This window comes from Hemiscyllium ocellatum, chromosome 15 (genome assembly GCF_020745735.1).
Source record: "Hemiscyllium ocellatum isolate sHemOce1 chromosome 15, sHemOce1.pat.X.cur, whole genome shotgun sequence".
Classification (NCBI taxonomy): Eukaryota; Metazoa; Chordata; class Chondrichthyes; order Orectolobiformes; family Hemiscylliidae; genus Hemiscyllium; species Hemiscyllium ocellatum.
In genome coordinates, this window is record NC_083415.1 from 4,448,218 (window position 1) to 4,475,395 (window position 27,178).

A 27,178-nucleotide genomic window follows, 5' to 3' on the forward strand; every position below is an offset into this window, starting at 1 on the left:
AGCCACTGTGCTTGCCTAAGATAGGTTTCTAATCTGATGTCCTCAAAAGAGTTGGATAGACTTGGACAGGAACTAAAAGGTAAACATCTCATTGACTCTGTAAATTTGGGCTAATGCCAGGAAGTTTTCATTTCTTCCCTGCCCAGAATGCAAATTTTGTCTCTTTCTCAGTATTTGTATGGTGAATTTTTAAAAAAAATAGAAGCTAGATTGTAGAGAGCATGTTAAGTTTGCAATTCACATTTTCGAATGATGGCAGAAAGGAAACAATCCATTTATCAAAATTGGCCGTTTAGAATTCAGGGAAGTGTTTTCTTTTGATGTGGGTTTATTAGTTTGGAAAATTGAAACATTGAAGGGCTTGATTAAATGTTTTCACATTTGTGATAAGTCTAGGAATAATGGGACTCGATTTCTAGTGTTCTACCCGATCAGTCATGACTAATTTATAAGTAATTAGACATCTTCAGTTTGCAACACCCTAAGCTGTGGGGAATAGTCCATTTTCCAAGTGTAGAAGGATCCTGCAGCAACTCCCAACACAGTTCACATAATTATTGTACCTTCTGAAAGACCAGGATGCAAGAAAAAAAACCATTTCTAGATTTACGCATGAGATGGCACACAGGAACAATTTATTTAAAAATTCAAATCACATTCTAGGCTCAGTAGCAGTTCCACACAAAGGCAGACAGAAATAGTTTAACACTTATGTTTTTTTTCTGCCTATCTGCCAAAAATTATTATTCAACAAATTATAAATGAATGTCTTGTTCCTGTCAGTGGGTAGGAGTGTACAGGTCTGAAATGAATGCCATTCTTTGTCCTTTACTTCCACGCTCTGGTTCATTTGCTTTTGAGACTGGCAAACTGGAGGCAAATATTTGCCTTGTGAAGAGCATTTTATCAAAGCACAATGCTTAATATTCTTAAAAAGCAACAACTTATTAAACATTAAAGCATACTGTCAAAGATTCACACCAACTCTGGCACAGTGCTATATACCTGGCATCAGTCAGATCACATTTGTTTCCTGCAATTGCTACAACTATATTTGGAGGCCCATGTTGTCGCAGTTCCTTCACCCAGTTCTTCAACGTTTGTAATGTCTCCTGTGCAAGGGTATGAACAGAGTAATGAGTGCAAAAAATTACATTGATACAACATGTTTCATGTGAGTTCCAATAAAAAAGCAACTGATTTTCAACTTTTTTTTTGACATATCCTACACACTCCTGAGACAACATCTCAAGAAGAATTAACAGCAAATGATCAATTAGTTAATTGTAATCATTTCTACTTTGTCTTCTTTTGGACAGTTAGAATAATTGTCCACAAGAGATTGCTCACCAGCACCTGCTGACAAGATACAAGCAAGCAACATCAGGATCACTTGCTTGCACTTCACGTAACAAGCACTGATAAACTTGCTCTAGCTTCCATGACTTACCTTTGTACAGAAGAGTGCAATGCACCGGAAGCCCAAGCTTGCTCATTATCTATACTGAAAGAAAGTTAAACTGCATCACTGGAACCAGTCACATGCACTGCAAATGTCCTTTCTTCAGTTGTATATCTTTTTCTTTAAAAAAATATTTTTATTCTGTTCTCTATTTTGTTCTCTAACTTCCTTTGAACAGGATGGACAAGCTTCATTATACAGATTGGAACTATGTACCTGGTGAAGGAGAAAAGCTTCAGATGGCAAAAGGGGAGTTGAAAAAGTAGGAGTTAAGATATGATCATACCCTCTAACGATACTATCCTGAACGGAGTGGATATTGTAGGAGCGGCCATAACATTAAACTAATTGAGCAGCTCTTTCATTTATCATTTCCCTGGCTTATAAACAATGAATTTATCCAAAGAAAGTGTACTAAAAATAAACTAAATGACCCCTTCGCTGAATTAAAAAATGAATTCCTCAACAAATTGTCATTACACGCTTCTATCAAACAGCAACAAAGTGATCAATCTGCAACAAGGAACTAACAAGTTTAAACTTAAGGACAAAGGTTGTATCTACAAATATTCACTTGGTGAGAAAGGAGGATGTCAGAATGTAATATTCCGGGTGTTTTGAATGCTTTTGCATTCCCAGTGGTCATATCACCATTAATCCCAGCCTCATGGCCGAGGAGTATAGGTTTAACTTCCATCATGGCAGATAATGATATTTGAATTCAATATAAATTTTGAATTACAAGCTGGAGGAGAAAGTGAGGTCTGCAGATGCTGGAGATCAGAGCTGAAAATGTGTTGCTGGAAAAGCGCAGGTCAGGCAGCATCCAAGGAACAGGAAATTCAATGTTTCGGGCATAAGCCCTTCATCAGGAATGAGGAAAGTGTGTTTTCAGCTCTGAATTACAAGCTGGCCTAGTTGTGACACTATTGTTAGGAAGAAGACATCCTGATCATCAATGCCTTTTTCGCTAAGAAATGGGTCATCTTTACCTGCTCATCTGCATATGGTGCCAGACCTACAGCAATGTTGTTGACTCCTAAATGTCCTCTAACCAGTTCGGATTTCTCTTCACAAATGCTGCCAGACCTGCTAAGTTTTTCCAGTAACTTCTACTTTTGTTCTCTAAGCAATCCTCACCAGAGATGCCTGCATCTCTTGAAAATGAATAGAAAAAAAAATTCCACCCTGAAAATAAATGTTTTCTTACCTCTTTTGTGATATCATATACAATGATTGCAGCAGCTGATCCACGATAGTACATTGGCGCTAAAGCACGGAACTGTTTGAGGAAGAAATGGAAAAACTGTTAAACCAATAGGAAAATTGAGGAAATGCAACATGGTAATGGAAAAGAAAACTTGCATTTATATTTAATTGCTCAGATCCTTGCTAAGCATAGTCAACTGCCTGTTGTTGAATTGTAATCACTGTTGGAATGTAGGAAACACTGCAACTTGCAGTTAGATTCCATGAACAGCAATGAGATAAATGACGAGATCATAATGTTGTTCACAGACCAGTGGTGAGCAGAGGAGAATACCACTTCTTATCAAACCATGTACACTACCTTGTACTGCATGACCAAAGAGGGCAACAGTCTAGACACTGTATGAATACAAGTTATTGTTGTTGCTATTATTTCACCAACAAGGTGACTTTAGTTGATTGAATTTGGTCCACCCTCCGTAATGAGAAACCACAAATTTATGTGAAGATTGATTCCTCACTAAAATTCATATGAGTTTAAATGTAATTAAGTTTGACCACTTTTGCAAAACATAAGCAGGCTTTAAACGGAACAGCAAAAAAAAACTATTTTGAAGCAAACATGACTGCCACTGATCAGTGAAGGTTCAGCCAAACTCAGGTATGTCACTCAAAGAAGCAAAATTAGCCTTTGGATTCGTCTCTTTCTCCTGGACAGAATTCTGTAATTTGTGCAGAGGTTTTGTTCAAGTCTTTAACTGCTAGAGAAAAGGACCTCTGTGGACACTATAGACAAGGATTAGCACAACAAATGAGGCATCACACAAACATACATTCATCAACAATCAGCACTTACCCTTCCTGGTCATGATAGCACTTAACAAGTGACAACTGACTGAGGGAGGTTCCAAAAATCCTTGGAAGAGGCAGTGCTGGTGGGAATCAGAAAGGGGATGACATACACCATGGTCATACGCAGAGAAAGGAACTCTTGTCAAGAGGTATGTGGCCTCTGCACTGCATGTGTATAAATGTTCCTGATCAGAGATCATTCCCATCTATCTACATTCACAAGCTCCATATTGTCTCACCAAATGCTTTCTCCTATCGTGAGCAAATGCTCTGCACTATAAACCCTCCAGCTTTCCTGTTGAGGCTCCTAGGAGCACGATCCACCTCATCCATGTGGTATATCAAGGAGAAAAGTATGATTCCTGTCACTAGCAACTGCCTTGGACACTAGCTCAAAGAGCAGCATCACGTAACAAAAAGATTAGGTTACAATTTGAAACCTAACAGTGACACGGACCTGATGAGGGATAGCAGCAACCATGCCAGGCACAAGGGGCACCACCTATGCTACATTTACAAGGTGCATTATCACATACTAATTTTGCTGAGGAGGAATCAGACAAGGACTTTGAAAAGCCAACATTCAGAAGTCGGCTGATGGCTTTGACAAACCAAATTCTTATTTCAAGGAACAATCTGCTGAAAATAACCTATTGGTTGTGGCTAGAGGCAGCAGTTGATAACTGCTTTTTAGGCCAATTAAGAAACTTGAGTTGCTGTAGATTTCCCTTTGCATTTCCCTATAATTTCCATTAATTCTTACAAAAATATACTTCTATGTTGTACGATAATGATTCTTCTCTGTGCGAGATAAATTAGACTGATCACTATTAGTAATGTCAGCAAAGGAAGAGTTAAGGAGTCTAAGTTAATATCTAAGTTGCAATATGATATTGAATATCGACTAACATGTCTTTACAGCAATCCATTCCACAATTTCTACATTACTGGAATTTGTAGATTCTGTCCATCAATCACTGATAAAGGCCTCCTCATTGTGACAGTGTTTCCAGATAACAGAAGTTTGATGAGTGAACCTTTTCGTGCTCTATGGCTGGCTCAGTTGCTGTCACATCAATGTGATTCTCTTCGTGACTAACCAGATGGACTCAAGATACTCATATTTAAGAGCATTAAGTCCAATGTGAAAGACACTAAGATTACAGTATTAATTCTTTGTGCACTTCTGTTTGATAAATGTAGCAATACAGTAGTAACAGGAATGTTTTTGGTCTATTGCACCTACCCCTCCAAACAACAGTGCTTTCCTTATCATCCTTCTGAAATTAATAGTGATGAGTCTCATTATCTAATTAAGGTTTATTTTGTCCTTTTTTATAATCTTTCACAGTTTTCTGAACTATCATTGCTGCTTACAATCTGTTTCATGATACTACCACCATCTTCCTAGAATAAGGTTGTCTAAAACTTCTCCTTTTTGACATTCTGAACTTTAAATTGAGTTTAATAACACTATTGTCAATGCAACATATAATTCCAAATTATCTCACACTTTCTTTTACAGCCAACATCACCAAAAGCAGATTAACATTCTCAATTTATTTTTGTTATTGTTTATGAGACCCTGTCAACTTGGAAAAAATAAGTACTGCTTTGGCCACATAATAAGATCGACTGCTTCGAGATAGAGAGATTGGATGTGGTATAAGTACACATCTTATCATTTTGATTTATATCTCCGGGTGAAAACAGGTGACAGCGAATCAGCATCTTATTTTACAACTTAAAGAATTTGTCTTCGCAACTACTTTTTTGAAACAAAGTAGGTCAAGGTATAAAATGGACATCCAGTTAACTATCGCCTGATAGTCATCTGCAGATAAAGATTAAATATATTTGATGATGTTCCTTAAGGTCCGCTGCTAAGCCAGGAAGCTTGGGCTCAAGTCCCACCTGCTCCAGTGCTGTGTAACAACATCCATGAACCAGTTGATTAGATTAGATTAGATTAGATTACTTACAGTGTGGAAACAGGCCCTTTGGCCCAACAAGTCCACACCGACCCGCCGAAGCGCAACCCACCCATGCCCCTACATTTACCCCTACCTAACACTACGGGCAATTTAGCATGGCCAATTCACCTGACCCGCACATCTTTGGACAGTGGGAGGAAACCGGAGCACCCGGAGCAAACCCACGCAGACACGGGGAGAACGTGCAAACTCCACACAGTCAGTCGCCTGAGTCGGGAATTGAACCCGGGTCTCAGGCGCTGTGAGGCAGCAGTGCTAACCACTGTGCCACCGTGCCGCCCACAAATATGTTAGAAAATATGTTTTAAAAATCTTACCCTCACATCCTCCCTGAATCTCTTGCCTGAAACCCTAACTATATTCCTTGCACCATCAGCTAATGGGATTAACTTTGTCTTGACTACCTTACCTAAGCTGTTAAAATTGTGTACGCCTCAGGAAAAAAAAAAGAATATGCTTATGGTACATTGGCAGTGCCATATCTTTCAGCCAGCAAGTCCAGCTTCAAATCTCACCTGCTCCAGAGCCAACGATAACATCTCTGAATAGGTTGATTAGAAAATCTCTCTCAAAATGCTTGATGTGCTGCTGTGTCTAAATTACATTGCTGTATTGCCATTGGGAATAGTTTTAGCCTTGACAAAATAGCAGCAAATAAATGAGGTTTTGCATTGTTTTACACCAAAAAGGGTGATGTACACCTAACTATCTATATACCTACACCAATGGCAGAATAAGTGCTGAACTATTGGAGGTGGAATAGGCTAGGTTTTCCTCCATGGTTAGCTGCGCATTTACATCGTCACTTTGCTCACACTGGTCCATACAGATCCGCCTTGGACAATAAGGAAAGGAGGAACTCCAACATGAAAAATACAAAAAATGCATTTAAAAATGAAGACACATATGGAATCTCAGCAGGCACTATTGCCGAAGTATTGATGCAAAGATGTACAAACTGCTGTACAATAAAAAGGGTGCAGATTCTAACACACGCACACACAATGTAACATGAATAACTTCATTCCCTGAATCTGTTCTACAGTATAAGTGTAATAGTAAATACCTGGTTCCATTTCTCAACCGATATTTAAGTAAATTGACTAATTTCTTAGGTTCTGTGCCCATTTTGAGCTTAACTGTTTGATCAAACTGCAACCTTGCCAATTAGATTTAAAGAACTCAAATTCTCCAAAATTTCAAGAAATAGCAGTTATAATAGGATTGTCAGGAAATGTACAGAAGGATAATTTTTTTTATATATAGGTTATAATATCATTGTAATGCCAGGACTAATTTTAAGATTGGAAAGAAGAGTACATCGTGTGAAAATGTGGTTTCAGCCCAAATTGCTTAAATTTTGCTAAAGAATGGATTTAGGAGTCTCTTACCTCAGTTGACTAGATGGCATGTGATTCAAGAGAACAGCAACAGCTAAGGAGAAGCTGGAAACTGCATCATGCTAGTTGGAATTTTAAAACACTAAACATTGGCAAATCACCATTGCCAAAAATTGCCAAGAATGCAACTCAGGATACAGCCATAATTCCTCAGCAGAACCTCTTCCCTGGCCCTGCCTTTGTCATTAGTAACTATGTGGACCTGTCCCCCTCACTCCAGATTACTCTCCATCCCAGAAGAGATTACCTTAGCACCAGATAGGCTACACAACTTTAAGGCCTGTCTATCTTTGCAAAGGATAGTAACTATTCTTTCTCCTATTACTGCAAGATTTCTCTTCCGTGGTTTTGTGGTCAGTGCAACCATTTGTCCTTACAGTTTGCACCCTTATTCACACCAGGAGCAAGAACCCACTATCCTCTTTGCACACCATGCGAGTCCAAATAAGAGATGAGGATTGATTGGACTATAAATGTCGCATAGACTAGTTGGGCCTGTTACAATGTCAATACACATTATCTTAAACTTTCCTGCATAATGTAAATACAGAAATTTCAAAGCAAATCAATGTAATTCATTGTAAAGATTTGGTTACATTAATTTGAGGAGCGCACATCTCCTGGGCACTATTACACAGAAAAGATGCTGGCATGAAATTTATGCCCCGGCTGTTCCTTATAGAAGTTTATAAAATTGAGGGGCATGGATAAGATAAATAGACAAAGTCTTTTCCCTGGGGTAGGGGAGTCCAGAACTTGAAGGCATGGTTTAGGATGAGGGGGAAAGATATAAAAGACACCCAAGGGGCAACGTTTGCATGCAGAGGGTGATGTGTGTATGGAATGAGCTGCCAGAGGAAGTGGTGGAGGCTGGTACAATTGCAACATTTAAAAGGCATTTGGATGGGTATATGAATAATAAGGGTTTGGAGGGATATAAGCCGGGTGCTGGCAGGTGGGACGAGATTGGGTTGGGATATCTGGTCAGCATGGACGAGTTGGAGCGAAGGGTCGGTTTCCGTGCTCTATGACTCTATAACAGCAGACAATGCAAAGCACGTCATGTGTGCTCTGACCAACGGCATGTTAAAAGAATAGCATGCCCAAATGTATCTTGCAAATTTCCTTGAATGCATGCAGTATGAACAAGCCCATCTACATTATGCCAATTGTGTTGAATTTTGGAATTACATTTTTTCACACAACTGTCCTATCTTTTTCTCATCCGTTTGCAGTTTATGATGCACAGTATTCATGGTGCATGATCATTTATTTAAATTAAGTCTTGGGTTTCCCTTTTGAAATTGTTAAGAAATCAGCTGTAGGATATTGTATAATTGGCCTGATATTGACATAAAGCCATTTAAACAAGCTGGACAGCAGGAGACTAGAACACAGCAAGCCAGGCAGCATCAGGAAGTGCAGAAGTCAATGTTTCTGGTGTAACCCTTCTTCAGGTTCTTCAACTCAAAATGTTGACTTCTCCAACTCTTGATGTCACCTGGCTTAGATTAGATTAAATTACTTACAGTGTGGAAACAAGCCCTTCGGCCCAACAAGTCCACACCGACCCTCCGAAGAGCAACCCACCCAGACCCGATTCCCCTATGTTTACCCCTTCACCTAACACTACAGGCAATTCCTGATGAAGGGCTTATGCCCGAAACGTCGAATTTCCTGTTCCTTGGATGCTGCCTGACCTGCTGCGCTTTTCCAGCAACACATTTTCAGCTCTGATCTCCAGCATCTGCAGACCTCACTTTCTCCAGGCAATTTAGCATAGCCAATTCACCTAACCTGCACATCTTTAGACTGTGGGAGGAAACCCACGCAGACACAGGGAGAATGTGCAAACTCCACACACAGACAGTTGCCCAAGGCAGGATTTGAACCCGAGTCTCTGGCGCTGTGAGGCAACAGTGCTAACCACTGTGCCACCGTGCCGCCCATATCTTACAGCATCCTGCTTGTCTACCTCAGATTCCAGCATCTGCAGTTCTTTTTGTCTCTATCTAACCAAGCTGAGCATAACACCAGTAATAATTGCTTAAAAACAGGAAAATTGTTTAGTTTAACTACATTGACACAAACTGTATGATCTTTACATTAGATCATTCTACTGCAGGTAATAACAGTTTTAATAAGTTATCTATTTCAAAACTGTGGGCCTATGATATCCCTTTGCACATAACTCTTTCCTTCAATTGATTTTTATTTTTATATTGCCCTTTGATACTATTTCCTAACTTATGCTTTTTTTTGTCTTGTGGGGCTCACAGCATTCTGCTTCGTTTAACTGAGTTTTCTAATCAGTTTGAAAATGATTAGAATTCTTAATTGATGAATGTCACATACAAATTGCTAAAAAATTTATGTAAAACCAAATCTTGAAAATTCACCAAATGCCTACCAGAGTAAGCCTCTTTGCAAAAACTAACCTTATTGAGCCCTTCCCTTTCCTTATCAAATAGTTGACGTGGCCTCAGCGGAGCTCTGTACACGTACAGCAAAACATCCTTACTTTTACATTCATCCCCTTACAATAAACAATATTCCATTTCCCTTCCTAATCACTTACATTATCTGCATTCGGGGAGGGGAGGCGGGCAAAATCAGCATCCATTCTAGATAGCTAGCCATAGTATATTTTGGTGAAGCAAGCAACTGACTCATGCCAGTAATATTATTAGGCATTCTGAAGCACACGGTTTTCGGAAATGTTGTATTTGGATACATACAGAAATTTAACACTGAGCCATTATTATGGTATTATTCTGTTCCTGTACGTATCCAAGACTGGTAAAAGATCAGCATTAGCAGCTACACAGCAACACAAAACTTCCTGCAATTATCAACTTCTGAAGTAAAATTCACAATAAATTGAGACATTGATCATGTGTATATAATGAGCCAATATTTGGCAGCAAAAAACATTCTTTTGCATTTTTTATTATTAATGCACAAGATGTGGGCATGGCCCATTCCTAATTATCCAGAGGCAGTTAAGAGTCAACCACATTGCTGTGGTCTGGAGTCATATGTAGATCGGAGCAGATTAAGGATAGCAGACTTCCTTCCCTGAAGGATTTTGGTGAACCAGGTGAATTTTTCCAACAATCAACCATGATTTCATGATCATCATTAGACCTTTAATTCCAGATTGTTATTATTTCAAATTCCACCACCTGCCACGGGAGGACGTGAACCCAGAAACATTACCTGGCTTTCCGGATTAACAGCCTAGCAATAATGCCATTGCCTCCCATATACTTGGCTAAGTTGACCAAAAGAAAGTCAGGACTGGAGATCAGAGTCAAGTGTGTATGCTGGAAAAGCACTGCAGGGTAAGGCAGCATCAACATTTTGGGCATTCCTGATGAAGGGCTTATGCCCAAAACGTTGATTCGCTGGCTCCTCAGATGCTGCCTGACCTGCTGTACTTTTCCAGCACCACATTCTCATTTCTAAGTTGATTAATGAACAATACTACAGAAAAAGGTCATTTTTCTGCTTGGCAGAGAACAATGCAGGTTAAAAATGTTGAAAACTCCTGGAAAGCTAAGAAAATAGCTTGGAGATACTAAAGAACTAGACCTGAAGAGTTGGCATGGGGGAGGCACGTGTTGATGATGAAATTTGTACTGAAGATACAAAAAGGCAAAAAGCTGTTAAACAAAAGCAAATTGTTGGACAAACTCAGCCAGCCAGTCTAGCAGTATCTAGATTGAAAAAATCCAAATCACACTCAAGTACAAAAGGACAGATCACAGTAAAAGTACAAGGATCGAGGTATAGAATCTTAACAACAAGGCAGAAACAAAAAAAAATGTTAAACATTGCAGTAATTCTAGTATAGCATAAAACATACAAAACAAGATTAAGTTAGACATTGCAGACCTTCTTAGGTTTAAGTAGAATGAAAATAAAGCTGAAATTTCAAGCGTTACAGTCTTCAGTGCTTAGTCACGGTAGGACCACACGAGACTGGCCTGCACTGAGTTTGGAGGCCGGGAGAAGGAAAAAAACAAGGGAGAAAAAAACCTAAAAGAAAACAGGAGTTCAGTGACCCTTCTTCAAAGGCAAAAGGTGTTGTTAAACTGAAATCCTAACTTACCTTTGGGGGATAAAGGACTGCATGCTGTTGATCAGTGTAGCTACATCGTGCCATATTCATCCAGGTATCTTTTTGTTGTATTGACCAATAGAAGTGAAATGCATTTTTAAAAAACAAAATTGAAGCATCTTTCTTGACTATTCATTCATGTATAATTTGCATTGGTTCTGACTTATATTAAGATTACAGAAATAAACAAAATCAGTTTACAATATCCTTGTTTGGAGATCATTCAGCAAGTTTGGTTCTTTTGGATTACAGGTTTTCCCTCTGGATGCTTACAGAGCAAAGTGCATGTGGCATGGAGAATGATGGACAAACATAGGTTCTCCAACAAATCAAAATGAAGCAGAAAGCTGCTATCAAGCTGAAGTGTCAAATAACTGCTGCAGTCAAGGAAGTTAGTGTTCAGGAAAACCAGGTTCAGGGTGCTTGGGGAATATTTGTACATGACAACGACCTGGGAAATAATGGAAGATGTTGGACTATTTAGGAATTCTCCTGACTGAAAAGTGTTTTACCATGGGATTTCTTAGAAACTGAAGTCAACAGTTTAACAATAAAATGCTCAAGGAGAAAGAAAGGACTGCAGATGCTGGAGATCTCAGTCAAAAAGTGTGGTGCCGGAAAAGCACAGCCAGTCAGGCAGTATCTGAGGAGCAGGAGAGTCAACGTTTCGGACATAAGCCCTTTCTCGATGAAGGGCTGATACCCGAAACGTCTACTCTCCTGCTCTTCGGAAGCTGCCTGACCTGTTGAACTTGAATAAAATGCTCAAGAGACACAGCAAGTCTGGCAGCTTGAATGAACAGAAAAATAGTGTTAATGTTCAATCCAAAGACACTGTTGGAACCTTTTTTTTAAATTAAAAATTTGTGTTGTCAGCTACCTCGTTTTTACTGGGAAAAAGAATGACTTGAGAAATTGCAAATCAAAGATTTTAAAAGGACATAAGAGATTTGGTTTACTGTCTTAATTAATGAAAAATCTGGCTTTGAGAAAATTCAGTGGAGGGTGTTTGCTGAGGCTAATGGTGGCCCAGCTACCCACGCCATAGAGTTCAGTTCTAAAGATCCAGAAGTCAGTCTTTAAAGGCACCCAATGAGCTGCATGACTACCTCTCTCCCCCAATGTTTCTGGGAACTTTACACAGAGTTTCTAAGTACTAGTATTTTTGTCTTCCTACTAAAACTTGAAGTAGGGAACTGTATTCAATTTTTTAGATTCAAATTTAAGTTGGTTGGGATCAGAACTGGACACCACATTCGAGCTTAATTTTTCCTCAGAAAGTGTCCTTTCTGCAGTCGTTTCATAATTCAGCAAAATTTATTAGTATTAGGTTTTATCATATGTACTCCAGTACAGAAATACAAGAGTACAGTGAAAAGTTTATAATGTTGCCTGTCATGGCACCATCTTGGGTAAAAAGTATCTTGGTACAGATCTTGGGAGAGAAATTTAATACAATTTTTTTCTTCTTTACAGTATAGAGTTAGAAATAAGACATCATTAAAAGGATAAACATTACAACCAGATAAACAGATTATAGACCATTACATTGCAGTAGATCAATACAGGGGCTTCCAAATGGTCTGACCATGCCACTGACAACCCGCACCAGACTCCAGTCCAACAACTGTCCAGGCTCCGCTCCATGCCTTCAGCCCGCTTCACTCTGGCTCTCAGATGCACCATTCCATGCCTCCAGGCATGACTTTTAAAGCAGCTCAAATTCAAGTTCATTAGTATCAGACCTGGACATCTTCCATCAATCTGCAGCTGTTTAGCATCGTTGACAGGAAATTCAGCAAATTTCAACCACTGTTTCCAGACCCTGACCCATAGGATTGGTTTTTCCTCTTTCTTTGAAAATGAACATCCCTACAAAGATGTGTCTTTTTTGCGTTGCGAGAGTGCATCCTTTTGTGGGATTAAGTGAATATAATTTTAGCATCTAGCAATGATCTGGAATTAACTGGAGTTTGCCACTTGCTTTAAAAATAAAATTTTATTCACAATAAAGGAATTAATTTTACATCATTAAGAAGCCATCTGTTGAAGTCTTTTTTGATGGTAACTCAATCAACATATTTATATCAGTGGTGTAATTGGCATTAGTAGTAGGGTGTTCCTTCATTGCAATGCTCCCATTAGAGTTGTAACAAGGGGGAGGAGGAATTTGCCTTGAAGATGCCCAATTCCAAATAGACCATTTGAATGGGTTCTTCCATATATGTGACATGTGGTATCCGAAATCTCAGAAGTAGAATTCAACAATAATTTTCAATCTTTCTTTAAATTTAAAATGACAACACACAAGGAAAGCATTAATTTCCTAAACATCAGTGTACATGTATGCACCAAGTATTTTCCCCAAATAACTCCCAAATCTACACATTAAAAAACTATCACACATAAGACACTTTCCAACTCAAGGTTACAACTAATGCATTTCCAAAGCATATGTCCAAAAGGTGGAAGATTTTAACCACAGTTATAGGTAAAGTCGGTGCACCTCAGGTCACAATCTCAGATTTAAGTTTAGCAATTAACAGCATTCATTACAACAGAATTCACTAAATTTTCTGCACATACAGCAGTTCCTGAATATAGGCAGCTTAAAGCTGCAGATTTCATGTTCATTTACAATGAATTTATTATGGCAGTAATTACCAGTTTTCTTGGCTATTAGTTAGCTGAGTATTCCTGCAATGGTCAGGTTAAAACTACTGATCATCTTCTTTGCAACATCCTCTCTCTTTCCCATCACTCACCTTGCAGTCTCCCTCACTTATCTTACATCAACAAACCTTTGTTCAGAGAACTTCCCTGGACATGCTTCACAAGCATGGTGAACAGTGTTCAGGGTTTCTCAAAGATTGCATTGTAATGTGCTTGTGAACAGAAGCTGGTGTTGCAGTTGCATCAAGTGTGTAAGAATCTCAGATAAAAAGAACCTACAATTGCCTAGCATCAAGAGTGAGAGAGTAGGGAGCATTAAATGTTTACATTTCATTTGTGTTTACTATTTCATATGCTTTGAGTTTAAAATGAAAAATAGCCAGATTTGCAGCTACATCCTACCTTTCATTAACTCATGACATCGCAAAGCTATTTATAGCCAATTAACTACTTTTGAAGTGCAATCACTGAAACGTACGAAACTTAAGGCTGTTTTCAAAAATCCCTAATCCTGCTGTAAGTTACACAAACAATCGAGTGATAAATGAATGCTCATTCATTAGAATCAAAACTTTGCCTCAAATGTTCCTTAGTTAAGGAAAATAGTTACAATTAAGTCCCTCAAAATGTGTCTCCTGCACACATACTTCCAGGAATCAAGCTGCATTTTATCCACTTACCCTCTCCTGACCAGCTGTGTCCCAGATCAGAAACTTGTGCAACTCACTTTGATATTGTACTGTCTTTGTCATAAAGGATGCCCTGAATACAGACCAGAAAACAAATTAAACACTCAAGTAGGACAGCAAACATTTTCAAATGTATACCTTAAATAAAATCTTTATTCTACTCACCCTATTGTAGGATTGATGTTTGGGTCAAAACTGTCTTCCACAAACCTCCAAACAATGCTGGATTTACCGACCCCTGTGTCCTAGATATACATGAAAGAGAAAAAAAAAGGTCAGTTTACATCCTTTCAGTGGTCCTTGTTCAGGTGAGTAAAAAAAGAGATGCAAAACCAAAAAGATGATTTCAAATCAAATCATTACAATTAAGTTCAATCCATCTTTTGGAAATAAGTACAAAATTTAAATTTTACAAGTGATTTTCAGGGCCAGGAGGATGGCAGCAATGGGCCCACATAAAATTTATGGTGCAATAGAGTTGCTTGCTACGTCACTGCAGAAGCCAGTGAATGATGAACTATATTGGGGTTGTATAGATTTATATACAACCTAGATCAGACTTGCTTGAAGGAAATTAGCAAACCAGCTGACAATCTGACTTCCTAGACTTTGCAAGCCAAATTAAAGTATTCAAAACTTACATGGTGGGACCTCTACTTGAACGAGACCCTGGGATCAGCCAAGAAGCTTGTACAAAAGTAACTGAATTACAGTGGTTCAATGAGGCAGCTGATTACTACCTTCTGGGGCAACTGGGAAGCAGAACAAAAACTGGTCCAGCCTGTGATACCAATGAAGCAAAGTTATAAAATACTGAAATCAAACATTTACAAACTATTTAGGCAACAGAACCAGTCACTGGCTCACCAGTAAAACTGCACTGTATTTGGCTGGGTCTCTTTCACACCTACCAGGTGTGATTAAATTTAAACTTAAACTTACTGTGCAATCTACAAATTTTCATCACTCCCAAAAAGAAATAAATACTGATGTGATGCTACACAACCAGTGAGTTCACCAGTACCTTATCTAAACAATCAATTTGCAATCTTAAATCATTGATTTAATCACAAAGGATGCAACAGCTGAATTTCTCACCTTGTTAGTATCTAATACTGGGGCTAAAAAATGAGGTCTGCAGATGCTGGAGATCACAGCTGAAAATGTGTTGCTGGTTAAAGCACAGCAGGTTAGGCAGCATCCAAGGAATAGGAAATTCGACGTTTCGGGCATAAGCCCCTCATTCCTGATGAAGGGCTTATGCCCGAAACGTCGAATTTCCTATTCCTTGGATGCTGCCTAACCTGCTGTGCTTTAACCAGCAACACATTTTCATCTCTAATACTGGGGCTGTCAGGCTGTACCTTTTGTAATATGAACTTCTTCCAACCTCCACCTACTACTGCAATGTACAATGTCCAATATTTTCATAAGCTAAACATGTTTGAATAAAATGAAACAAGCAACTCTTTTAAAGCCTCGTTCTTCTGGATGGTTTACAGCAGTTTCCAAAAGATTCATTTCAATTCCTCAGGACAATTTTGAATAAACAGATTTCTTAAACCTACAATGTTTAAAGCATATTCTGAACTAATATGATTTTGCTTTCATTCATCAACAGAAAGTCCTTTGTGTTGCCCGTTAAGATGAGTAATCAGACCATATCTAATGGTTCTTCCACCCACAAATACCCAAGTCATCACACAGTAATCCAACAGTTCACATTCCAACATTGGTAATTTTTAAAAATATTGTCTTAGATTCATACAACTCATGTCTAAAGGAACAATTATCACAGGTCAAAAAAGATCAGTTTCTACAAGACACCCACACATGCTGAACAACTACATTTCAATTAATCTGCAGATATCACGTAAAACCTTACTACATCTAGAAAAAAAAACATACAGGTTTATGACACCGGAAAGGTAGAGTGATATCTAAACCATCAGGTTCCAAGAAGTAGCAACATCACATGCTTGAAGGTTGTGAAGAGATTGCATACAAACCTCTGAAGCAGATACTTAACCATTAAAGCCAAAAGGAACCAAAGCACCATGCAAGTAAACAGGATGCAGCAGCCAACAAAATGAAACTTATTTATGCGTGGGACAAAGGTACCTTATTGCCCATCCCTTATTGCCAGAGGATAGTTAAGAATCACATTGCTGAGAAATGGCACAACCACACGCAGGCGAGACCAGATAAGGTTGGCAGTTTCCTTCCATGAGTGAACCAGACGGGTTTTTCTGATAAATCGACAATAGCTTCATGCTCATCATTAGACTCTCAAATTCAGATTTTTATAGAATTGAACCCAGGTTCCCAGATTAACAGTCCACTGTTAATACCTTTGAGCCATCACCTCTTTAGAAAACCAGGTTTGTTCACAAAACACAATTCAAGATAACATATTGTACTGCTAATAAGTAAAAACACTCAATTGCACCAAAAGACATACTGGAAAGTTTCCTAGTCTCTTGCTTCACAAAACATTGTCTTAGGTCACTCACCTCAACTCTGGAGTTCAGTCATTTAATCCATGTTTGACTAGGAGCCAAGTGAGCACCGTTGAGTAGGTTATGGCTCTTAAGCAGCACTTTTACAGTACTGTCAAACTGCTACACCACTGAAATCATGATGGACAGACTGATGGGACAGTGATCCAAATTTGTCCTGCTTCTCGTGGTCATGCCATTTTGGGTTCATTTCATATTGTTGGGTACATGCCAGTTTTGCAACTGTGCTACAACAATTTGGGTAGGAGTATGCCTAATTTTAGAGCTGAAATCTTCAATGTTATTGCCAAATTCTTCTCTGGGCCTTTGCAGCATTTAGTATCTCAGTACAGCTGAATACACTATGTTTTAGATAAGACAACGGCAGAAATATCAAATCAATCAACTTCAGTGCCTTGGGCTTTCAGGAGCAAAATTCTGATATTTCTCAAGAGTATTGACAATACTACCTCATTTTTAGCAGGGAGGACTACATAACATATCCATCCAGCAGCTGGATTTAAATCTGCCCTAAAGAATCAAAGACTTGTCACAGTTTCTGGTCAATAACTTCTAAAATAATTTACTAAAGCGCTACTGGCACAACACCAACCCAGAAGTTTTTTTTATATATATGATAACTGTACCTATTTTAGTGGCTAGAAAGTAAACTAATCCATAAACACAGTTACTACTGTACTGGGATTTCAATTTACCATGTCCCAATTTTTTAAAAACATGCAAAGTTTCCTTACCAAGTATTCAAATTTTCATCTGTACTCCAGTTATCCTGAATCAGCAGATCCTCTTATTTTAGAATATTTAGTCCTCTTGAACTCTAGTACCATGATTAAATGGTGCAGAATATTTTGAATGATAGTCTGACGACTCATCACTATTGCTTAGTTGCTCCCCTCATACCAAATTAGTTATACACTGTGGATGATTTTCTCAACAATTCTATCTAACTTGACATTAAAATGCAAGATATTGATCGTTTCTTTAAAGTGTTGTGTTAACAAATGTGTCCTTTGATGTTTCATGAGTAAAAATCAGACAAAATTGAAATTATTAGAGGTCATAAAAAGCTTGGTTAGAGGTATAATTTAAAAGAAGGCCTTGTTGTGAGAACATAAGAGATGTCATAGAAGTAAAGCGTAAAGGCTTCGCCATTGAAGGCATAGCCACTACCATTGGTATGAAGAAATGAACCCAGATTTGGTAGCAGACAATTGTGAGAAGATTGTCGGACAAGAACAGGTTACAAGAATATGGAGGGGCAGGATCATGAAGGGATCTGAAAACACAGTTTGCAAAATACGTTGTAAGTGTTGGTGGACTGGAAGACAAATTCATAGCAAGCAAAAAGGATGCTGAGTGAGTGGGACATAAATTAATTTCACAAAGGAAGGTGGAAGGCCAGCTAAGAACCAGAACCATACAAAATCAGAGTCTCTGCTTCCTCAAATTGTAATTATAAATACCAGTGCTTCTTGCAACATTTGGAAAAAAAATCAAATCCCCTTACTCCATCATGTGCACCAATACCTGGAACTAACTGGTGAGTGTTGCTTTCTAATTTTCTGAACAACCTCCAAAACACTTACATCCTTTCTTAAATAAGGTAACCAATACATGCTCAACAGTGCTCTATATAAACGAAGCACAAGCTTGCTATTTTTGTATTTAACTCCAGTTGCGATAAGTTGCAAAATTCCTAATTTTGTGTTCTTACCTTGCCTGTTTTAACTGCATACTAATTTTGAGACTCATGCACTAGGACACTGAGATTCCTCTGTATCTCAGAGCTTTATCATGGTCTTCACTTTGTGTAATACACTTCACTGTTCCTCCTGCTAAAACAGATAACCTACTTTTATTCCCACATTACATGGTTTGTCACATTTGCATCCACTCAAATTGATCTATATATATTTTCTAGCTCCCTCACGCCCAATAGTTTACTTTCCTACCTGTCATGTCCTCTGCAAATTTGGTAATAATACCTTCTATCCTCTCATTCACAATTTGTTTAGCTTTTGTCTAAAACACAATTACATGTAGCTGTCTTCAATAGTTAAAGATCACAACACCAGGTTTTAGTCCAACAGGTTTATGTGGAAGTACAGTACTAACTTTTGGAGTGCTGCTTCTTTGTCTGGTAGGCTAGTGGAAGTGATGGAGGCTGGAAAAATTACAACATTTGAAAGGTACCTGGATGGGTATATGAATAGGAAGGGTTTCGAGGGAAACGAGCCACATGCGAGTAAGTGAGATGAGATTAATTTAAGATATCTGGTTGGCATGGAAGTATTGGACCGAAGGGTCTGTTTCTGGTCCTGGGCCTCCTTCATCGCTGCTCCCTCACCACCAGAAGCCTGCAGGAAGAACGCCTCATCTTCCGTCTCGGAACACTTCAACCCCAGGGCATCAATGTGGACTTCACCAGTTTCCTCATTTCCCCTTCCCCACCTCATCCTAGTTTCAAACTTCCAGTTCAGCATTGTCCCCATGACTTGTCCGACCTAGCTCCTTTTCCACCAATCCACTCCACCCCCTCCTCCCTGACCCATCACCTTCATCTCCTCCCCACTCACCCATTGTACTGTATGCTACTCTCTCCCCACCCCCACCCTCCTCTAGCTTATCTCTCCATGCTTCCAGCTCACTGCATTTATTCCTGATGAAGGGCTTTTGCCCGAAACGTCGATTTCGCTGCTCGTTGGATGCTGCCTGAACTGCTATGATCTTCCAGCACCACTGATCCAGATTCTGTACTGTACATCTGACTATAACTTTGTGCTAGATTATGAATTTCAATCTGCAGAATAATGTTTTAAAAAACTTTTAATTATCCAAATAAGAATTTCTTAAAATTGATATATAACACTACTGAACTAAAATAATTGCTTCATGCCCTCAACACAAGCATATAAAACTGAGTGCATTAAAAATTGTAAGCAAGCAATTTTACTTGCTTTAATCATAGATCGGCAGACACAGACAAAGGCATTCTACATAGTCAATCAACATCAGTGTTTTGATGCCAAAGAAAAACCATGCTCAGAAGATAGCAAGATTAAAAAAAGCCTCATTTTTTTTTGCTATTTTAATTAGTTAGCCCTCAGTTACAAACTTTAATTTCCTGTATTTACTTTTCATTTCATTTCCCCAGTTCAAACACTAGACACAAGTTTGTGACCTTAAGTGTTTTTTTATTAATAAAACAAAATTCAATGAATAGCTCCCCCACATTTTGTTTTTGAAAAGTGTCAGAACTAGTTGAATCTGGCACACTTGAAACATTCAATTCCTGCATTTACTGAGTTCCTCACAATTTAACACAGATTGCATTATAAATTTTTAAGATTAAAATGGGGTCCCCACATATAAAAATAGATGAAACCCTCTGCTTGGCCAACACAGTATCGCTAAGCTTTCCATCACATTGAGAAACTCCATTTCCCTTATCCTGCCTTGTAATATATTGTTTGCATCTTCCTGCTTAAGTTGTGAAGTGCACGGTAATGTGCAAAACATAAAATGGACAAAGCAGCAATACACTCCAGGTTTCCAGCCTTGGCTGTATTCAGATAAATTAGCATTAACAGTGCATCGGGCAAGAAAAATGAGTGAAGGTTCATGCTCCATCTTTACCCAGTAGCTCTTGCCATAAGCATGAGGGGGATTGCCAGAGCAGAAGTCTGGCTGTGATTCACCACCTACCTTGGCAATCAAACAGAAACCTTTGGGTAAGTAACCATTATGGAACAGGGGCAAGACAGCCAAAGGAGGGGAACAGATAGGTTTCAAATATAGTAAAATACAGCTTCCAGTAAAATTGATTGCTCCAAAAAAATCTTCAGAATCCAAAAAAAATGTGGACTCAGGCAAGATAGGACAGCAATGTATTATTATGCTGTTTAAAAAAGGTTAAAATAAACACTGAGGATTAGAATTCTTCTCCACTGGATATTCATAATAATCCATGACTATAAGGATTACATTACCCCAGTCAGTTGGCAAAGTAGAATTAAATGAATTTTACATCTATTAGTTAAAGAATAAAACAGCACAGGAACAGGCCCTTCAGCTCTCCAAACCTGCAAGGATACATTTTACCATTCCATACTACAACTTCTTCACTTACAGGATCCGTATCCCTCCATTCTCTTCCAAGTCATGTATTTGTCCAGGTGCTCCTTGAATCCTGCTATTCTGTCTGCTTGCACTCACCAACCTTTGTGTGAAAAACTTCTCACACTTCTAAACTCCCTCAGTGCACCTTGAACCTGTGCCTCCTAGTAATTGACCCCTCCATCCTGGGAAAAAGCCTCGTACTTTCCAGTCTATCCATACCACTCACAAATGTTATAAACTTCTTTGGAGGTCATCCCACAACCTCCCGTGTTCCAGGGAAAACAACCCCAGTCTGGCCAATCTTTCTTCATAGCTAAAATTCCCCCCTCCCAGGCAACATCCTCGTAAATGTTTTCTGTATCCTCTCTAAAGCAACCACAACCTTTTGGTAGTGTGGTGACCAAAACTGTACACAAGTTAAGTTTTTGCTTTACTCAATGTTGAAGGTTTCCTGAAAGTAAATAGCCATTTCCTCAAAAGTAATTGACTTGGTAATCCCTCTTTACCAGTTTTCCTGCCAATATCATGAAAACTGTGTGCATTTAAACAAGCATGAAATAATCCAAACTAACAAACAGATTAACCAGCTTTTCAAAGTGACTAACAGTATCAACAGTATTCCCTATTTTTATTCTGCTTATACAAGGCTGACTCAGAAAACAACATAGAAAGAGGCCTTTCAGCCCAGTATGTTTTCACCAGCAATCTGCAATTGTGCTAGTCCCACTCCCTGCCCTTTCCACTTAATCCCACCTATCATTTTTGGAAGTTACAATTTTCCCCTAACAGTCTCAGGAAGTGCATTCCACATGTCCTGAACATTGTGAAAAAGGAGGTTTGGAGGTCTTGTCATTCCATTCCTGTCCTCAGGCAAAGCAAAACACTCAGGAACACCGTATAATTTTACCTCCATCTTTATTCCAGGCTTTGGAGGGAGACAGAATGATCGCCCACGTGCACAGAGACATGAGTTCATGGCCTTATCTGGAATACTGGTTTCTTAATTAATTATAGTCATTTTACATGGAAGAGCATCCAGATAAGGCAACATACATATTAATTGGGTGGCTGTTAAAACTCAACGAGTATCAATAGCAGAGACCAAGCCCTTTACTGTTGTACAATGAATGTTCTTCACCTTATTAATTAGGTTCATACAATGGATATTTTTCACCTTGTTAACTGATGTTACATACTGACTGTACCTCATCTTGTTAAATGGCTGTATATAATGACTGCTTTTCCACCTTGTAAACCCATTACCCTTACCTCCAGCAACCTATTGTAAACTGTACGTTCTTAGCTGATCTGAGTCATGCTCAGCTGAACCTCTTGTTTCACAAATCTCAGAACTAACTCTTTCCCTGCCTGCTTGTACCCTATGTACAGTCTTAAAATGCAAAGTAGATAAATCCTCAAATCTTGATCAAGAGTATCCCAACACATTGTGGTAAAACATTGCCACATCCCTAGCAGAGAGTAGTATCAACAGCCATGGGTGAAATGCTGGAAGACTGGAGGGTGGTCAACACTGTGACATTATTTAAGAAAGAATACAAGGAAAAGCCAGGAACTACAAATGAGCCTAACGTCAGTGGTGGGCAAGTTGTTGGAGGGAATTCTGAAAGATAGAATATAGATGCATTTAGAAAGGTTAGGACTTAAAGATAGCCAGCATGGCATTGGGAAACATGATTTCCCTTGCACAAACTTGAGGTTTTTGAAGAGGTGACCAAGAAGGTAAATGAGGGCAGTGCAGTACATATTGTCAAAGGCCTTGCTAAAGTCCATGTACACAAGGTACTGCATGGTACATCGATTAGTACAGTTAAATCACATGGAATCCAGGGAGAGCTAGCCAACTGGATACAAAGTTCGCTTGAAGGGAGGAGACAGAGGGTATTGGTAGAGGGCTTTTGTTCAATCTGAGGCTGTGACCAGCAGTGTGCCACAGGATCGGTGTTGGGTCCATTGCTGTTTGTCATTGATGTAAATGATTTGGAGGAGATTATAGGAGAATTTGCAGATTATACCAAAACTGGTGGTATAGTGAAGATGGTTATCTAAGAGTACAATGGGATCTTGATCAACTGGGCTAGTGGTCGAGGAATAGCAGATGGAATTTAATGTAGATAAATTTGAGATGTTGCGTTGTGTTAAGACAAACCAGGGCAGGATTAGACAGATAATGGTAGGGCCCTGGGGAATATTGTTAAACAGAAGGACCTAGGGAGGAAGGTACATAATTCCTTGAAAGTGATGTCACAGGTAGACAGGGTGGTGAAGGTGGCCTTTGATATTCTTTCCTTCATTGGTTCGAGCAGGAATTGGGATGCCATGCTACAGCTATACAAGCTGCACCAACTAGAAGTGGTGCAAAAAAGATTTACAAGGATGTTATTGAGACTGGGAGGCTCGAGTTGTAAGGAGCGCTGGATAGGCTGGGATGTTTTCCCTGGAACGTTTCAGGCTGAGCACTGATCTTATTGAAGTTCATAAAGTCGTGAGGGGCAGAAATAAGTGGAACAGTCAAGGTATTTTCCCCAGAATAGGGGAGTCCAAAACTAACGGGCATAGGTTTAAGCTGAGAGGGAAAAGATTTAAAAAGGACTGGAGGGGCAACTATTCACACAAATGGTGATGTGTCTATGGAATGCGCTGACAAAGGAAGTGGTAGACACAGGTACACTTACAACATTTAAAAGACATTTGGACCAGTACATGGATAGGAAAAGGTTCAAAGTGCTCAGCCGAACAGTTAAATGGGACTAGTTCAATTTAGGAAACCTGGTCAGCATGAGTGAGTTGGACCAAAGGGTTTTGGTTTAGTGCTATAGGTTGTAGATTAGATTGATAAAACACAGAAAGGCCCTTTGGCCCATCAAGTCTAAACCAACATAACTACCACTAAAAGTGTGCTGATCCTAATTTCCTTCACTTGTCCCAGATCCTTGAATGCTATGATATTTCAAGTACTCATTGAAATATTCCTAAATATTCCTCCACTACCTGCATTATCACCTGCTGAACAGAAACGTTTTACCCCTAAATTGAATCCAAATCTCCTGCCCACAATCCCAAAACTCTACCTTCGTGATTGACCTGTCAACCAAGGGGAACAACTACTCTCTACTCACCTTGTCCATACCCCTCAAACCATGTCTCCCCATCAATCTTCTCTGCTTTAAAAGCAAACAATCCAAGTCTATCTAGTCTCGCAGCCCCAGGCAACATCCTGGTTAACCTTCCTTGTCGTTCCATTTCTGCCCTCAGTTGAAGCGAAACACTCAGGATTTAACCTCCTCAATCTTTATTCCTCGCCCTAGAGGGAGAGAGAATGATCGTCCATGTGCACAGAGTTATGGTTCACACTCTTCTCTGGAACCTCAGTTTCTCAAATGAATTGTATAGTCATTTTACAGGGAAGAGCATCCAGCTAAGGCAACATACATATTAATTGGGTGACCGTTACAATCAATGAGTATCAACAGCAGAGACCAAGCCCTTTACTATTTAATAAGGGATGTTCTTCATCTTGTTAACTGGGTTCATACAATGGATATTTTTCACCTTGTTAACTGATGTTACATACTGAATACTACCTCATCTTGTTAAATGGCTCTACATTATGATTGATTTTCCACCTTGTTAACCCATTATCTTTGCCTTCAGCACCCCATTGTTAACTAAGTTCTTAGCTGATCTGAGGCGTGCTCAGCTGAACCTCATTTCACAACACTCAGCACTTAACGCTTTCCCTGCCTGCTTGTACCCTATTTACCTTATCATTCCCTCCTTTTATCATTTCACAATCACCACTGAGATGGCACTACCAGCTTTCCTAAGACTCCGACAGCCAGTATTTAAGCAAGTTATTGACACAGCATACAATGATAACAACAAAAGTTACTAGACCATTACAAGAATTAGAGTTTGAAGAATCTTCCCATGTGGAAAAAAAACATTCACCAGTAAAGTTTTAAATCCACAGTCCTTAGTGACCACTCTATCCCATTCAAGCGGAGTGGAAACAAGCCAGTTCTCCAAAATCTCCTTTAGTGAAGTCCAACCTGAAAACAAATCCAGTCTGTTCTTGCATCACTCTTCAGAGAAATCTGATTGCTTGGATAAAGGGCAGTTGAATGCTTCACAAAACTGACGAAACCTCCATCCTCGCAGAGATGCTTCAGATAGAGGATACCACTACATCTGAGCATGCAGTGCTGCAGCTGCAATTGCAGGCTAGGTGAACACTGCATTCATAGCCTCTATATCCCCTCTAGTGCGATCACATCCTTCCTGTAGAGAGTGACCAGAACTGCACACAGTACTCTGGCTGTGGCCTGACCAACAATCTGTAGAACTCTAACATCACTTTCTTGTTCTTAAAATCTATTTCACAATCTATAAAAGCAAGTTTCCCAAATGCCTACTCAACCTTTTCACGTGCTCTGCCAACTTAAAGGATCTATGAATAATTACCCTAAGATCCTCCTTGCTTCTTCTGCAAAGTGCATCATCTCACAACTATCTGCCACCAGCATGCCCAATCCATCTTATAATGGTGCTGCTCCTTTAACAAGGTTACATAGTCCTTGTTTTTGTTCTCAAAGCAGTCATAAAGACACAGGTTGAGAGAGGTCTGGCTTGGAAGGATTGCAGCATCAATCTGTTTATAGCTAACAACTGTCTCAGGCAAAGACTTTCAAGTTAAAACAAAATTTGTACAACGAAAGGGGAGCGGCCAGTTCTCCCAGCTCAACTGTTCTCTGGTTTGATTTGATTTGATTTTAGCAAGCAGAGTTGTGAAGCTGCTGGACACAAAGAAGTGGGTCCGTGCTGATAGAGGAGAGATGTGAGAGAGAAGGACTAAGAACCAGCGTGGGATTTTTCCTTTTTTCACAAAGCAACGTTTATGGGGATTGTTGCAAGGATTTGGAACAGCAAGTTGGGATAATCTGATGGGTTTTCAGATTGCTTAAGTTATTTGATATTCTGTTCTCTCTGGTTTCATTCAGTAATCAGAAGAGTCAGAGATGTACAGCATGAAAACAGACCTTTCGGTCCAACTCATCCACGTCAACCAGATATATCCTAACCTAATCTATTCCCATTTGCCAGCACTTCGCCCATATCCTTCCAAACCCTTCCTATTCTATACCCATTCAGATGCCTTTTAAATGTTGCAATTGTACCACCTCCACCACTTCCTCTGGCAATTCATTCCATCCATGTACCACTCTCTGCATGAAAACGCTGCCCCTTGGGTCCCTTTTATATCTTTCCCCTCTCACCCTAAACATATGCCCTCTAGTTCTGGACTCCCCCACCCGAGAGAAAAGACCTTGTCAGTTCATTCTATCCATGCCCCTCATGATTGTATAAACCTCTATAAAGATCACCTCTCAGCATCCGGCACACCAGGGAAAACAGCCCTAGCCTATTCACCCTCTCCCAAAGGAAGAAGTCCTCCAACCCTGGCAACATCCTTGTAAATAGTTTCTGAAACCTTTCAAGTTTCACAACATCCTTCCGATAGGAAGGAGACCCACAACTGCACATGATATTCCAAAACTAGCCTAATCAACGTCCTGTACAGCTGCAACATGACATCCCAATTCCTATACTCGATGTCCTGACCAAAAAAGCAAAGCAGACAAAACGCTTTTTTCATTATTCTATCTATCTGCGACTCTACTTTCACGGAACTACGAACCTGCACTCCAAGGTCTCTTTGGTCAGTAACATTCACCAGGACCTTACCATTAAGCGTGTAAGACCAGCACTGATTCGCTTTTCCAAAGTACAGCACCTGGCATTCATCTAAGTTAGGCTGAGAAGTGGCAGTTTATCAGCCCATCTGATCAAGACTCCATTGTAATCAGAGGTAATCTTCTTTGCTGTTCATGATACCTCCAAATTTTGATGTGCAAACTTACTAACTATACCTCCAATATTCACATTCAAATCATTTACATAAATGATGAAAAGTAGTAATAATTAAAAGGACAGTAGTGGGAAGTTGTGCTTGGAGTCAGAGGAGATAGGGAAGCGCTAAATGAATACTTTTCATCAGTATTCATATTGGAGAAAGACAATGTTGTCGAGGAGAATATTGAGAAACAGGCTTGAGACTAG

The 27,178-nt window shown here is 39.3% G+C and overlaps 1 protein-coding gene across 1 annotated transcript in view; it reads right to left on the minus strand.

The window, feature by feature from the left end:
* rab22a (RAB22A, member RAS oncogene family) overlaps positions 1 to 27,178 on the minus strand; it is a 52,534-nt gene that overhangs the window by 10,924 nt on the left and 14,432 nt on the right. The window contains exons 2-5 of the mRNA XM_060836246.1: positions 14,568 to 14,647; positions 14,394 to 14,475; positions 2,673 to 2,744; positions 1,006 to 1,112 (exon numbers count right to left, since the gene is read on the minus strand). Of these exons, the coding sequence (XP_060692229.1) occupies positions 1,006 to 1,112; positions 2,673 to 2,744; positions 14,394 to 14,475; positions 14,568 to 14,647 (341 nt within the window). The remainder of the gene's footprint in view (positions 1 to 1,005; positions 1,113 to 2,672; positions 2,745 to 14,393; positions 14,476 to 14,567; positions 14,648 to 27,178) is intronic.